The sequence below is a fragment of the Oreochromis niloticus genome, linkage group LG7 (genome assembly GCF_001858045.2).
Source record: "Oreochromis niloticus isolate F11D_XX linkage group LG7, O_niloticus_UMD_NMBU, whole genome shotgun sequence".
NCBI classification, from domain to species: Eukaryota; Metazoa; Chordata; class Actinopteri; order Cichliformes; family Cichlidae; genus Oreochromis; species Oreochromis niloticus.
The window spans coordinates 34,522,616-34,534,842 of record NC_031972.2 but is presented as its reverse complement, the minus strand read 5'-3'; the positions used below and the strand labels follow the sequence as shown (position 1 = coordinate 34,534,842).

Sequence of the window (12,227 nt, the reverse complement as noted above, 5' to 3'; positions counted from 1 at the left end):
ACCCCGGCTCTGTTCCAGCTGAGTAACTTTAGCAGATCAAACGTTGAGCAGCTGCAGAGAGGCTGTGCAGTCAGGCTACAGCACCGCCCGCCTGCCGGATAAAAAAAATAAAGCTGAGTGAGATCGTGCTGGCTGGACTCTGTGCTTCATTGGACTGCTCTCTGTGTTTTTGTGGGCGTTTCTACCTCCGACGGCAGAATGTGGGGCATTTGCAGCAGATCTTTGGTGAGTAACGGCAGCTTTAGCGGACTGACTGTTGGTTTGTTTGTGTCCCCCCCCCATCCCCGAGGTCAGCTTTCACACTCTGACAGAATTAATGACAGCCACGTTAATTAATTCACCTGAGACTCGTTTTTTTCTGAGCTAGAGTAAGTTAATTAGCTCGCTGCTGCTACTAGGCGGAAAATTGCGTTTGTTAGCTCCTAGCTGTTAGCTGTAGCTAATATTTAACGCACCGGCAATTACAGAAGTGGGTGAAAGGTGAATTTAGCTCAAAGACAGTGGAACACCAGCGTGACTGCAGCTTTAAAGATAACTTTAATGTAGTCCAAGCCTGTGTAAGGTGGATTAAAAGCAGATGCTACAACATAAATGCAATAAACCGATGAGATTAGCATGTGTGCACACCTTTTAAACACATTAAATACTCTTTGTTTGAATCATAATCTGGTTTTATGGGTTTGTTGTTGATCCTCTGCTCATTATCCTGTGATGTTAGTTTTTCCCATGACACTAATATGCAAAGCTGTAGTAACTACAGAGGGATAAAGCTGGTGAGCCATACCATGAAGTTATGGGAAAAGCTTGTTGAAGCTGGGTTAAGGAGTGAGGTGAGGATCAGCGAGCAGGAGAGTGACTTCATGCCGAGAAAAGAGCACTGTAGATATGAGATTTGCTTTGACAGTGTTTATGGAGAAGTGGATCTAGAGAAAGCATATGATAGGGTACCAAGAGAGGAAATGTTGTAGTGCATGAGGAAGTCAGGAGTGGCAGGGAAGTATGGGAGGGTGGTGCGGGACATGAATGAGGACAGCGAAAGGTGGTGAGATGTGCTGTGGGAGTGGCTGATGATCCGCTGTGACCTTTTGTCTTAATGTCTTTTCTCTTATTTCTCTGTTAAAGGTGGGGATGGCGAAACCCTGCGGTTTTGTGAAGACCAGTTTCTTGGTCAAACCGGTATCAGCCACTCGAGTCGCTGGCCGATACCTCACCCACCAGAAGGGGCTGCCATGCCTGCCTGTCCCCCCTCTGCAGCAGACCTGTGAGCGATACCTTGCCGCCCTAGAGCCCATTGTGGAGGCAGATGAGGTGAAGCGCACCAAAGGGCTGCTGGAGGAGTTTCAGCGAGCTGGAGGGCTTGGAGAGAGGCTGCAGAGGGGTCTGGAGAAGAGGGCATCCAAAACTGAGAACTGGGTGAGCTTAAAAAGGGGACCTTGTTTTTGGCACTCTGGTCCTTTAAATATATTAACCTAGACTTATGATGCTTATTTCCACCTCCATACTCTCATTCTTGGACTCTGCTAGAGTAGCTTTGTTGGACTTTCAGTTCAAAATAATCCCCCTTTTTCGTACTTTGGGCTTTTAATTGATCCTCTGTGAGCAGTTTTACTTCCTCACACTTTAAGCCAACTTTCTTCTGATTGGCTGACCTCTCTTAAACAACAGGAGGGTGGGACTTCTTTGCCTGAGTTGACCATATTAATGACATGCCTGTATGACATCACACAGACCTAAGAGTAGAAAAAAACTGACTGTCTAGAGCAGTGGTTCCCAAACCTTTTTTGCCGGGCCCCCCTTTGTTTTACAAGAAAAACGTTTGCGCCCCCCCACCACCTAAACCCCTCCCCCCCTCCCCGCACAAACACAACCTCCAAACACACACACCCATATTTTCAACTCCATTGCGGTTTATTTCACACCTCAAACATTTAGTAAACAATTAAGCAAATACAAGTAAACGGCAATAAATTACAGGTAGTAATAAAATAAACTACTAACTCTTTTACGCTACGTCCACACCTACACGGGTATTTTTGAAAACGCAGCTGTTTTTATGCGTTTGGGCCTTTTGTCAACACGTAAACGGCGTTGCGATTCACCGAAAACGGAGATAATTTAAAACTCCTTTTTTGCGTTTATGTGTGGACGAGGAATACAGAGTTCGTCACGCAACGTCAAAGGTATGTGCCTCTTTTCACGTCACGCTGTGCGCCACGTTGTTGTTTACATGAGATGAATTGCAGAATGGCAGATAGAGACAAAATACTGTTACTGTTAATCTGACTATCTTCAGGTTTTACACGCTTACATATACACACAGTTACTGTCCCTGCATTTAAAAAGGCAGAGGCGTCACGGTGTAATTATTTTACGTGTGGTTGTTTTTTCCTGTGTAATAATATTCAACATTGTTATCAATACATTTTTCAAAAAATGCCTCTCTGTGCAAAATGGGTTTAAACACATAAACAGCTGTGGGATACTGTTTGTCCGTGATTTGGAGAGCCCAGCGCTGCTCCCGACGCAGGGAAACTAATTTTGCAGGGGAGACCTACCTTGGCACTTGTGCAGGTGAAGCCAAAGGGAAGATATGCTTCACCATATTTTCTAGTCTTTGGCTTGGAAGGAAGTTGGTTTGGAAACATATTTGGCGATGCTTCATCTCCTGCTTTGCGTTTGTGTGGGAGCCCCGTCAAAAACCTGTCCATTATGCTAGCAGTGTCCAAGCATTCTTTTTTTTTTTTCTTTTCATACCGCGCCCTCCCCTGCAATCGCTCTGCGCCCCCCCCTAGGGGCGGGCCCCACACTTTGGGAACCTCTGGTCTAGAGCATATTGTTCTCAACCTTTTTTATGCAGTGTTGATGTCAGAGGCAGGACGTCTGATGTCAGAAGTCCTGCCTCATCTTAGTTTTTGCTGTTGGTGAGGGAGAGGCTAAGAGGTGTTTCTGTAAACTGATCCTAATATTTCTTCTTTAAAGGTAAATCTGATAACAAAGTTATTTTGTGGCCCTCTTCTTGATGTGTGATCCACAGTGTGCCTCTCTGTGTGTTTGTCTCTCTGTAGCTGTCCCAGTGGTGGGTTCAGGTCGCTTACCTCGACTATCGTTTGCCTGTGGTCGTCCATTCGAGTCCTGGGTTGGTTTTGCCTCGCATGAACTTCAGTGATAAGAAAGGACAAATAAGGTGATCACATGCAGCTTCTTCCAAATGTCAGAGTCTCTTTAATGCTCTGAATCCCAAACAGGTTCTCTGTGTCTCTTTCCCTGCAGTATAAAGTCGTGCACCTCGATTACCCCGATGATGACTGAATTGTTTGTTTTTACAGGATCTGGCTGGACCAAATTAATTTTGTCCATTAATTTTTTTGGCTTTTTGAAAAAAAAAAGACACAATGAATTAATTGATTTTGACTAAATGTCACATTTATAGGCTAAAATGTAAACACCACTGAACACGTGGTGATTTCAAGGACTGTAAGAAAGGTGAAGGTCTGAATCCATGTGTCCATCATAAACACATTCAGTTCAGTCATTGAAGTAAATAAAAGATTAGACCTTCCACTCCAGCTTGGCAGTTTTGGTGTTCAGAGGTTTGATGTGTATTTGAGGTGCTTTGGATCTTCCTTGCTTGCTTCCTTCCTTCCTTCCTTCCTTCCTTCCTTCCTTCCTTCCTTCCTTCCTTCCTTGCTTGCTTGCTTGCTTCCTTCCCCTTCCACTCATAACTTTTTTCTCCTTCATTTCCTTTTCTTTCTAACTCTCACTTCCTCATTTCCTCTCCCTCCCTTTCCCCTATTTTTTCCTTCTTTTTATTTCATCTTTCCTTTCCTTTTTTTTCCTTGCCAAAGTTTCATGTTTTTCCAGCATTTTCTTTGGCATACTCTGTGAATCTCTGGGCTCCTGTCACTAAAACTCGATAGATTATATTGATCTCTGTCTATCTGTCTTCAGGTTTGCAGCTAAACTGATAGCAGGCGTTTTGGATTTTAAGACAATGATCGATAAGTGAGTACTTATTTTAAAATGTGGTTTTTATTCAGCAGCGATGAAATATACATTTTAATGAGATCACATGATCCTGAGTAAGTTTTAATCAGTCAAACCGAAGCATGCTGTAAATGATAGAATATTTTTCTTTCAGTGAAACTCTTCCGGTCGAGTACCTGGGAGGGAAGCCTCTCTGCATGAATCAGTACTACGAGGTGCTGTCGTCCTGCCGGATCCCCGGTCTGAAGAGGGACTCGGTGGTGAACCACGCCAAGAGCTCACGACCCCCCAAACACATCACCATAGTGCACAACTTCCAGGTAAGCAGCTCGCCTTCTGCAGCCTGACGTTAGAGATTAGCAAACACGGTAAACTCGAGTTTTCGAGAGTACACTCGGCACTTTCATGGGTCTGAACGGAGCAGCCGTGTGAAACCTGCGTGGTGTTTTGGACAAGGAAACAGGCCGGCAGACTATGTTTGAAATAACAGATGTAACATATAATAACACATGTTCAGAAGTCCAACTTTTTGTGCGATGGTTAGCATCTTCCTCTGCCTTTTGTGTGCTACCACAGGTGCCTTTGACAGTGCAAAACGTTTTGTCGACATTGTTGGGGAAAAAATTACAAACATACAGTACAGCACTTCAGAATCAAAATTGCAAACAAAAAAATCAGCGAAACAGCAAGGCCGCGAAAGGTGAATGGCATTATAGCAAGGGACCTGATTGGCGATAATAAATGAAACTAGATGAGGAAAGAGATCCTGGATATGTTAAACATGCTTTGTAGTTAGCACATCTGAGTGAGCGTGGCCTTTGGCAGTCCTGGGACTGCTGTACACATTTTAGAAACAATAGAAAAGCACAAATCATAAACATTCAGCCATCCTACTCATTAACAGAGTTTAGCTGCTTGCTTTTGTTAGTAATTAATTTTTTAAGACTAAGAGTTTTAAACACTGGGACCTTTTTTTTTTTTTTTCACTGCATCCACCATTAGGGGACGATATTCAGCTAATGCCATACAATATTCCAGGGTTTGTTCCAGGCTAGTAGCCTGCAGTTAACATTACCTCCTAATACATTCTTCCAAAGCAGTAATATACATATAAGTTTACAGATCTATACCCACAGACATAAACCTCAGAAAAACTTTTGTTTTGAAAAAAGTCCTTTGTGATTGATATAAAAGGAGGAACTGAGCGCTCTTCTAGTTTCAGGATCATTTTCTTCATCCTTTGTATATTTGATTCATTAAAAAGAAACTTTTAGTGGGCTTGTTTTTAAGAAACAAATCACTATATTAATCACTTGTGATGGATGAATGTTTGAATTTCACCCTAGTAGAAAGATGAACAAATCCCCCCCAAGTTACCACTCTAGCACTTTTTCTTCTAATTTAAATCAGGAACTATTCAAAGAATGTGTTAGACACAGGTCTGGACACCAGCTGTTGTTGCAACTGCATCTGGGAGACTGATTTCTGACCCGACCTCTTTCTCCCACTTGGATCCAGTTCTTCGTGCTGGACGTGTACAACAGCGACGGAACTCCACTGACTGCAGATCAGCTCTGCATCCAGCTGGAGAGGATCTGCAATGCCTCAACAAACTCCAACTCGGAGCCTGTCGGCATCCTCACCACGCAGCACAGAGACTCGTGGGGCAAAGCCTACCTCAACCTCATCAAAGGTGAGCCAACAGGATGCTGACTGTGTTATGAGAGCTGTGAGTCTGTGGAGCAGTTTAATCACTTTTTGATTTGTGTGTGCAGATAAAACCAACAAAGAGTCAGTGCTGGCAATCCAGAGGAGCATCTTCACGCTGTGTCTGGATGGAGCGATGCCTCGGGTGTCTAATGAGCTTTACCGCAGCTGTGCCGCCATCCAGATGCTGCACGGAGGAGGCAGCCAGTGGAACAGTGGCAACCGCTGGTTCGACAAGACGTTGCAGGTGACCCGCACGTGCATACAACAGTGATCACAAAAGATGCCAACAACCTCATTAGACAGCCTGCACGCCATGGTGTCTGTACATGCAGATGTTTCTCTCTCACTCAGCCTAAATTCAGCTTGAAGTGTTATAAGAGAAACATCAGTGTTACAGAAGAGCCTTTAAATCCCTCAAACTCTTAAAAATCAGTGTTTTGTGGAAAGACTTGTGAAATTTCCCTCACTGAAACCAATAAACAACAAGTTTAGCTGAAGAAAGGTGGCTATATCTCAGACTGCAGGACAGTTTTAGCTGAAAAACATGATGAGTGGATGCATGTTTTCATGCATCAAGACATTTGATGTTTCTGAACCTGTCTCCTGCAGCAAGGCCTGGTTTCCTCACCCCGGTGGTTTGGTCTCTCTTCAGTGGGCTTTGATGTTTGATAAACTGGAACTGTAGTTACTGTATTCCATAATAATAAGGCCCTAAAATCCTTCAGAATTAGAGAAAGTGTGCAGTGTTTTCCCTAAATGTTTTTTTTCCCTCTCTTTTCCAGTTCATTGTTGGAGAGGATGGGGCGTGTGGAGCAAACTATGAGCATGCTCCGGCTGAAGGTCCCCCCATCGTAGCCCTGATCGACCACGTTGTAGAGTACACGTAAGTAGGTCACAGATTATCTTCAGTTTATTTTCATAAAGGAACCCTTTAGAGCCTCTGGCATGAGCATGTTCCCCACAGCTTGATTGGACATGTTTGAAAGCACTACATTTGTTTAAGTTGCTCTCTGCAGCTCAATTTCCATCACATCCACTCATTCAGATTTCTTTTTCTGGTGTAAACACCGATTCTGTCTATGTTTTGTTTTCTCTTTGTGTTAACAGGAGGAAGCCTGAGATGGTGCGCTCTCCCATGGTGCCTTTACCCATGCCGCGGAAATTAGACTTCCACATCACTCCGGATATCAAGAAAGACATCGAGGAGGCCAAGAACAGCATGAACACGTGAGGGCAGCTTTTGGAATGAGGATCATGTTTGAGCAATATTTTATTTTTTCAGGACAGTATTTGTGTTAACCCAGGTATAATTTGATATAGATTTGAGCAGTTGTGTGTAAAACAAACTGGCATAAAGAGAGAGCCTTGTTCAGTACTGACATGTGAATGGTAACCTATGAAAAAGCTAACATATGGGTTGTTGTTTCTTTTCTTGATTTTCTTAACTTGGTGTTTTTCTGAAGGACTAAAAATGAATCCAGTTAGAAGCTTTACCCTCTTTATCCACAGTTTTCTCCAAGCTTCATCCTTGTGACCTAGCTTATCTGTATCGGTAGAACAAAGCTAAACATATTCCCCCTTTACTATGCTTTGTGGCCGTGTTTCACAGCTCGCTGAGCTCAGCAGATTGTTTACCAGTACATACTGCCCGCTGGTGGTGTTTTTGTGCAGCACACAACAATGCAAGATGGAAATATATCATCTTATTATGTAAAGGATAGAAGAACATCTTAATGTGATGATATTGAAAATCATAGTCTAAATATTCTGGTATAATAATGCTGTCCAAACTTACTGAGTACATACGTGTTAACAGTCAGTGTAAATGTGACATCTTTGCCTTACAGACTGGCCCATGAACTGGATATGAGGGTGATGGTTTTTGGACACTTTGGAAAAAACTTCCCAAAAGCCCACAAGATGAGTCCTGATGCCTTCATCCAGATGGCGCTGCAGCTGGCCTACTACAGGTGAGGCGCTGGTTGGTGTCAGTGTCTGGCTTTCTAACTGTAGCATAGAGGTCTTTGTGTTACTGTAAATACTCTGGAGTGTATGTGAGAGAACTGGTTGAAGAACTGCTCACTCACTCACAATTAGATGTTTTGTTCTCACCTCATCAGTTGGACATCACATGAGCTGTTGCTCTGTCTGTGCAGGGGCTTTTAATTTAAAAATTTACAAGATTTTCCCTGCTATTCCTGTGTGTGACTTCCTGCCCTCTTTATCAGCTCAGTGCAGCTTAACGCAGCTTATGTAAAAATATTTTTGTTAAAAAAGATCCTGTTTTAAGCATTTCTCAACAGAGAGATGATTGTGGGATGCTTCTGTAAACTGCTGTAATCGGTTAGATTGCAAATGTCATTTTTATACTGTAGGAATAAGCACATTCACACAACAAGGTTTATACCTTAAGCTTACTGCTGTCTTTAACCTCCTAAGACCCAAACTCTTTCATGGCATGCATTTTTAATTTGTCTTTGCTACTTGGACTGATTGGGACCTGATGAATGTAAAAACAAAGAATTATGTGACATTATTATTATTATTATTATTATTATTAGTATTATTATGATTTTTTATTTATTTATTTATTTATTTATTTATTTATTTATTGTTTTTTCCAATAGAACAGTGGGAGTATAATGTCGTCTTATGTGGATATCAGGCCCTTGTAGAGCAAAATTGAGTATTTTGGTCTAGACAACCCAAAATGTGATGTCCACATATGTGGACGCCAGGTCTTAGGAGGTTAACCTGAGACCCTGGCTTATTGTGATTTTATGTCTATAATTCTGTTTATTAACTGATTTTGTGTAATTTTTTAATGTATTTTTTATTTTCTGGTTAATTTAAAATAAATGTAGAGGACAAGGCACATGGCGGGGCATAAACGTCCTTTTAGGGACGATGTAGAGGTGCCAATAATGCATGGGTAGCTTTAGAGTAATTGTAAGTTTTAAGATGAATTCAGGATGGATTGGAATTAATTTAACTATGACGTCTTCTGAAGTACTGAAATGGTGCCATCCGCTGCTAAGACTGGAACCTTCAAAGATGTTGTTTTTTTGTTTTTTTTTTCTTTTTTAAATCTGGGAGCTGTGACTGAACATCGGGGCGGTTTAATTCCTCATTTTTATTCCTAGAGGTAAAATATCCTCTCCTCTCTCCTTGCAGGATGTACCAGCACTGCTGTGCCACATATGAAAGCGCCTCCCTGCGGATGTTCAGACTCGGTCGTACAGATACGATACGATCTGCTTCACGTGCCTCAGCCGCCTTCGTCAGAGCCTTTGACGATGCCAGCAAACAGGTCGGCCACCAAACTGATCATACAGCAGCCAGGAATGGATGTTTTTATTTGATTTGATGGCTCTTTTAAATTCAGGTTTTATGAAACTAGACTGGTTAATTGAATATGAGTCAAGTAATCAAGTAAAGTAATTTTCCCATCTACTTCCTGTTTACACAGAACTCTGAGAAAGTGGATCTAATGGAGAAAGCTGTAAAGGCTCACAGGTCGTACACTAATATGGTGAGTGCTCACAGCACTGGGACTGTCAGAGGTCCAGCAATGAGCGCATCTCTGCAGTGACAGTAGAGATGACTCTAGCCTCACATCTACAGCACGTGGGTGCAGAAAGTGAAGGGACCTGAATATTTAATGAATCCACTGGGAAAAAAATCATTGTTTTTGCTCCGTCTATCCTTCACAGGCAATCAGTGGTCAGGCCATTGACCGACACCTGCTGGGTCTGAAGATGCAGGCCGTCGAAGAGAACCTCTCCGTCCCCGACGTCTTGAAAGACGCCGCCTATACTAAAGCCTTACACTACCGACTGTCTACCAGTCAGGTATACAACAGTATTCTGAAGCAACACATGCAAGTAAAAAATATGACCCTGTGACCTTGGCGTTTTTCATGTATGTGTAAATCTTTTTATGTAATTTGAACAACAAACTCCAGATGAGTTGAAACATCTAAATGTCTCATATCTTCAAAAAGGTCCCATCCCAGACCGACTGCGTCATGTGCTTTGGCCCGGTTGTGCCCAACGGGTACGGTGTGTGCTACAACCCCATGAACGACCACATCAACTTTGCCGTGTCGGCTTTCAATAGCTGCAAAGAAACATCCGCGGCACAGCTGGCTCAGGCTGTGGTGGACGCGTTGCTGGACATGAGGACACTGCTGGAGCAAACGCCGAGAGCCAAACTGTGAGGCTCCAACAGAACGTTTCCAGAGATGAAACATTTGCTGCAGTGAGACCGCCGATTTGTTTGATTTATCGTGCACTTTAAATGAGACTGAATCAGTGAGAGCTGCTGTCCTCCACATTTCAAATGATAAATGATAAAAAAAATCACAGAATGAATGAAGCACCTGTTTACAGCGGGGAAAATTGAACTTTTTGATGGTTCTGACTGGATATTTCACTATCACATGATCACCCGATCAGACCGAAAACCAACAAGGTGTGATTGGTTTAATCAGAAAATTAGAACTCTTTGAATCTTTTTTTTTTTTCAGATTATTTTCTGAACTTTTTGATACAATCATTAATGAAGACTGCTCGTTGTCTGCTGCTCATTGTCTGATAAGAATATTTATCTGTAGCTAGCAGTCTGGTTTTTACTTGTGTGCCTTAGACCTCCATTATTGTGTAAAGCACAAAGCTGCACAGGGTGAAAATGTTTTTATTACTTTTTTTAGTTTTGAACTTATAAAATAGGAGAAAGTTTTAGAAAATGACATACTTGGACTATGTCATAGTTTAAAACATAACCAGAGAGGTTTAGACTGAGCCCACATTGTTGGAAATCCGTAACAGCTGCAACCCACTTTGCAACTCTGCTCGGCCCTGCCTTCTCTTCAAGCTGAATCTGATTTACTGGCAAATATCAGGTTAAAATTTGGAGTCCTGTGAGTGTTTCTTGTGTGGCGCTTAAAGTTTTCTTAACTCGAGTTTCTAGAATCAGAGATTGGTCGATGACTTTACCCGCACTGTGTGAACTTGTCTTTCGACTCGAGTCAAAGTTAACCCAAATCATAGCTCACGAATGGCCTTTATCTGGGTTTAAGGCCATATGTTAACATAATGCTACTTTGTTCTGCAACACTTCAAGATTTGGGTTTAAGATTACAGTAGAACATGTTTACTGAAGTCTAAATGAGGTTGTGAGTTCATGTAATTATTGTGAATGTAAAAGATACAAAGTTAAATGAATGATTAAATGAATATTGTTCAAAGCACTTGTTTCTTGTATATTTTTCTAAAAATGTTATTTTTAGTAGTAACATTTTTTTTTTTTTTCTTAGCACCATGGTTCATGGGCACTCACAGCCACTTCATTAGGTATACCAGTTAAGTTGTTTAACACAAATCGGCCAATCACATGGCAACAACTCCATCCTCTGATGGTGCGATGATGTTGGTGACAGGCTCTAGCTTTAATATTTTCTGAATTCAAATGGCCTCCACAGTCAGAAGGTAGGCTCATAATCTGCCAAAACAGGGGTGGGGGGAACTCCAGGCCTCAAGGGCCGGTGTCCTGCAGGTTTTCATTACCAGGCCTCTGGAGAACTTCAAAACATGTTGAGGATATAATTTAGCCATTTAAATAAGCTGTGTTGGATCAAGGCCATCTAAAATCCTACCCCTGTGCTAAAAAACACTGTTGGAAAATATATAACAAGTCCTTTTTATGATGTGATGGTGAATAATTTGGTTAGCACTAGGGGGAAAAAACACTTTAAGCAAGGCTACATAAGCATGAAAGCATGAACAGTCTGATGTGTTACACCAAATGTGAAGCAAAGCTCAGCCTTGTGTTGCCCATGTGAATACAGTCACACTGGAAAGCCCCAAATATTTGTCACTAACAACAAATGGGATGAGAAAGTGTCCAACGTTATTCCTAATGGACATTTAGTATGACCTGTGATTATTCTTTCAAGTCATGCTGACCAAAAACCACCATCCACCCATGAACGGCATCAAACAGCTGCTCCTGATGGATTTCCAGGACATGGCGTGAAGCAAATTTTTGGCCAAAGATGAAACATAATATGAGCACAAATTTGGCTCCACTAGAGTCAATAAACTCAGTTTAACTCAACCACAACTACAAAAGTACCTTTAAGGTTTTTAAATGCAGAAATCAGAGGAGGCTCTTGCCTCCTGTGGGAACTGTGCACGGCAGTTGTGTTTTTATATTTCTGTAGTCAGAAGATGACATTTCCCAGCAGACGAAACACTACAGTGGATTAAACATGAAAAGACTTTGAATAAACCAATGACTCAGAGCGGCTCACACTGGAGCTGAAGATCAGCTCCGGTTCATTCAGACCCTGTTCTTGGATTGTTTACCCTGCCCCCATCCCTAAAACCAAACACTCACAGGGAAACTGCCAACCCACATTCTGACCGTCATACTTGAATTTCTCAGAAATTTCTAAACCTTCACGTGCTGCCAAAACACAGCGGAAAGCAGGAAGTTGAAGGAATTCTTCTGTTTAGTTATGACTGAACCGG

At 42.1% G+C, this 12,227-nt stretch overlaps 1 protein-coding gene across 3 annotated transcripts; it reads left to right on the top strand.

Moving 5' to 3' along the window:
• The first annotated feature begins 50 nt into the window (after nt 1-50).
• Nucleotides 51-10,942, top strand: crata (carnitine O-acetyltransferase a). 3 transcript variants are annotated; one of them, XM_005470534.4, is made up of 14 exons: nt 51-225; nt 1,123-1,413; nt 3,066-3,184; nt 3,949-4,002; nt 4,139-4,304; nt 5,503-5,677; nt 5,760-5,938; nt 6,477-6,577; nt 6,802-6,921; nt 7,542-7,664; nt 8,869-9,004; nt 9,164-9,226; nt 9,408-9,545; nt 9,698-10,942. In XM_005470534.4, exons 1-14 carry the CDS (start codon nt 199-201, stop codon nt 9,911-9,913), a joined length of 1,908 nt encoding a protein of 635 aa, XP_005470591.1. In that variant the 5' UTR covers nt 51-198; the 3' UTR covers nt 9,914-10,942. The 3 variants fall into 3 exon arrangements, with proteins under 3 accessions (XP_005470591.1, XP_013124006.1, XP_005470592.1); XM_013268552.3 differs by having other exon boundaries at nt 9,408-9,615; nt 9,698-9,708; XM_005470535.4 differs by lacking the exon at nt 51-225 and adding an exon at nt 269-289.
• Nucleotides 10,943-12,227: the final 1,285 nt, after the last annotated feature.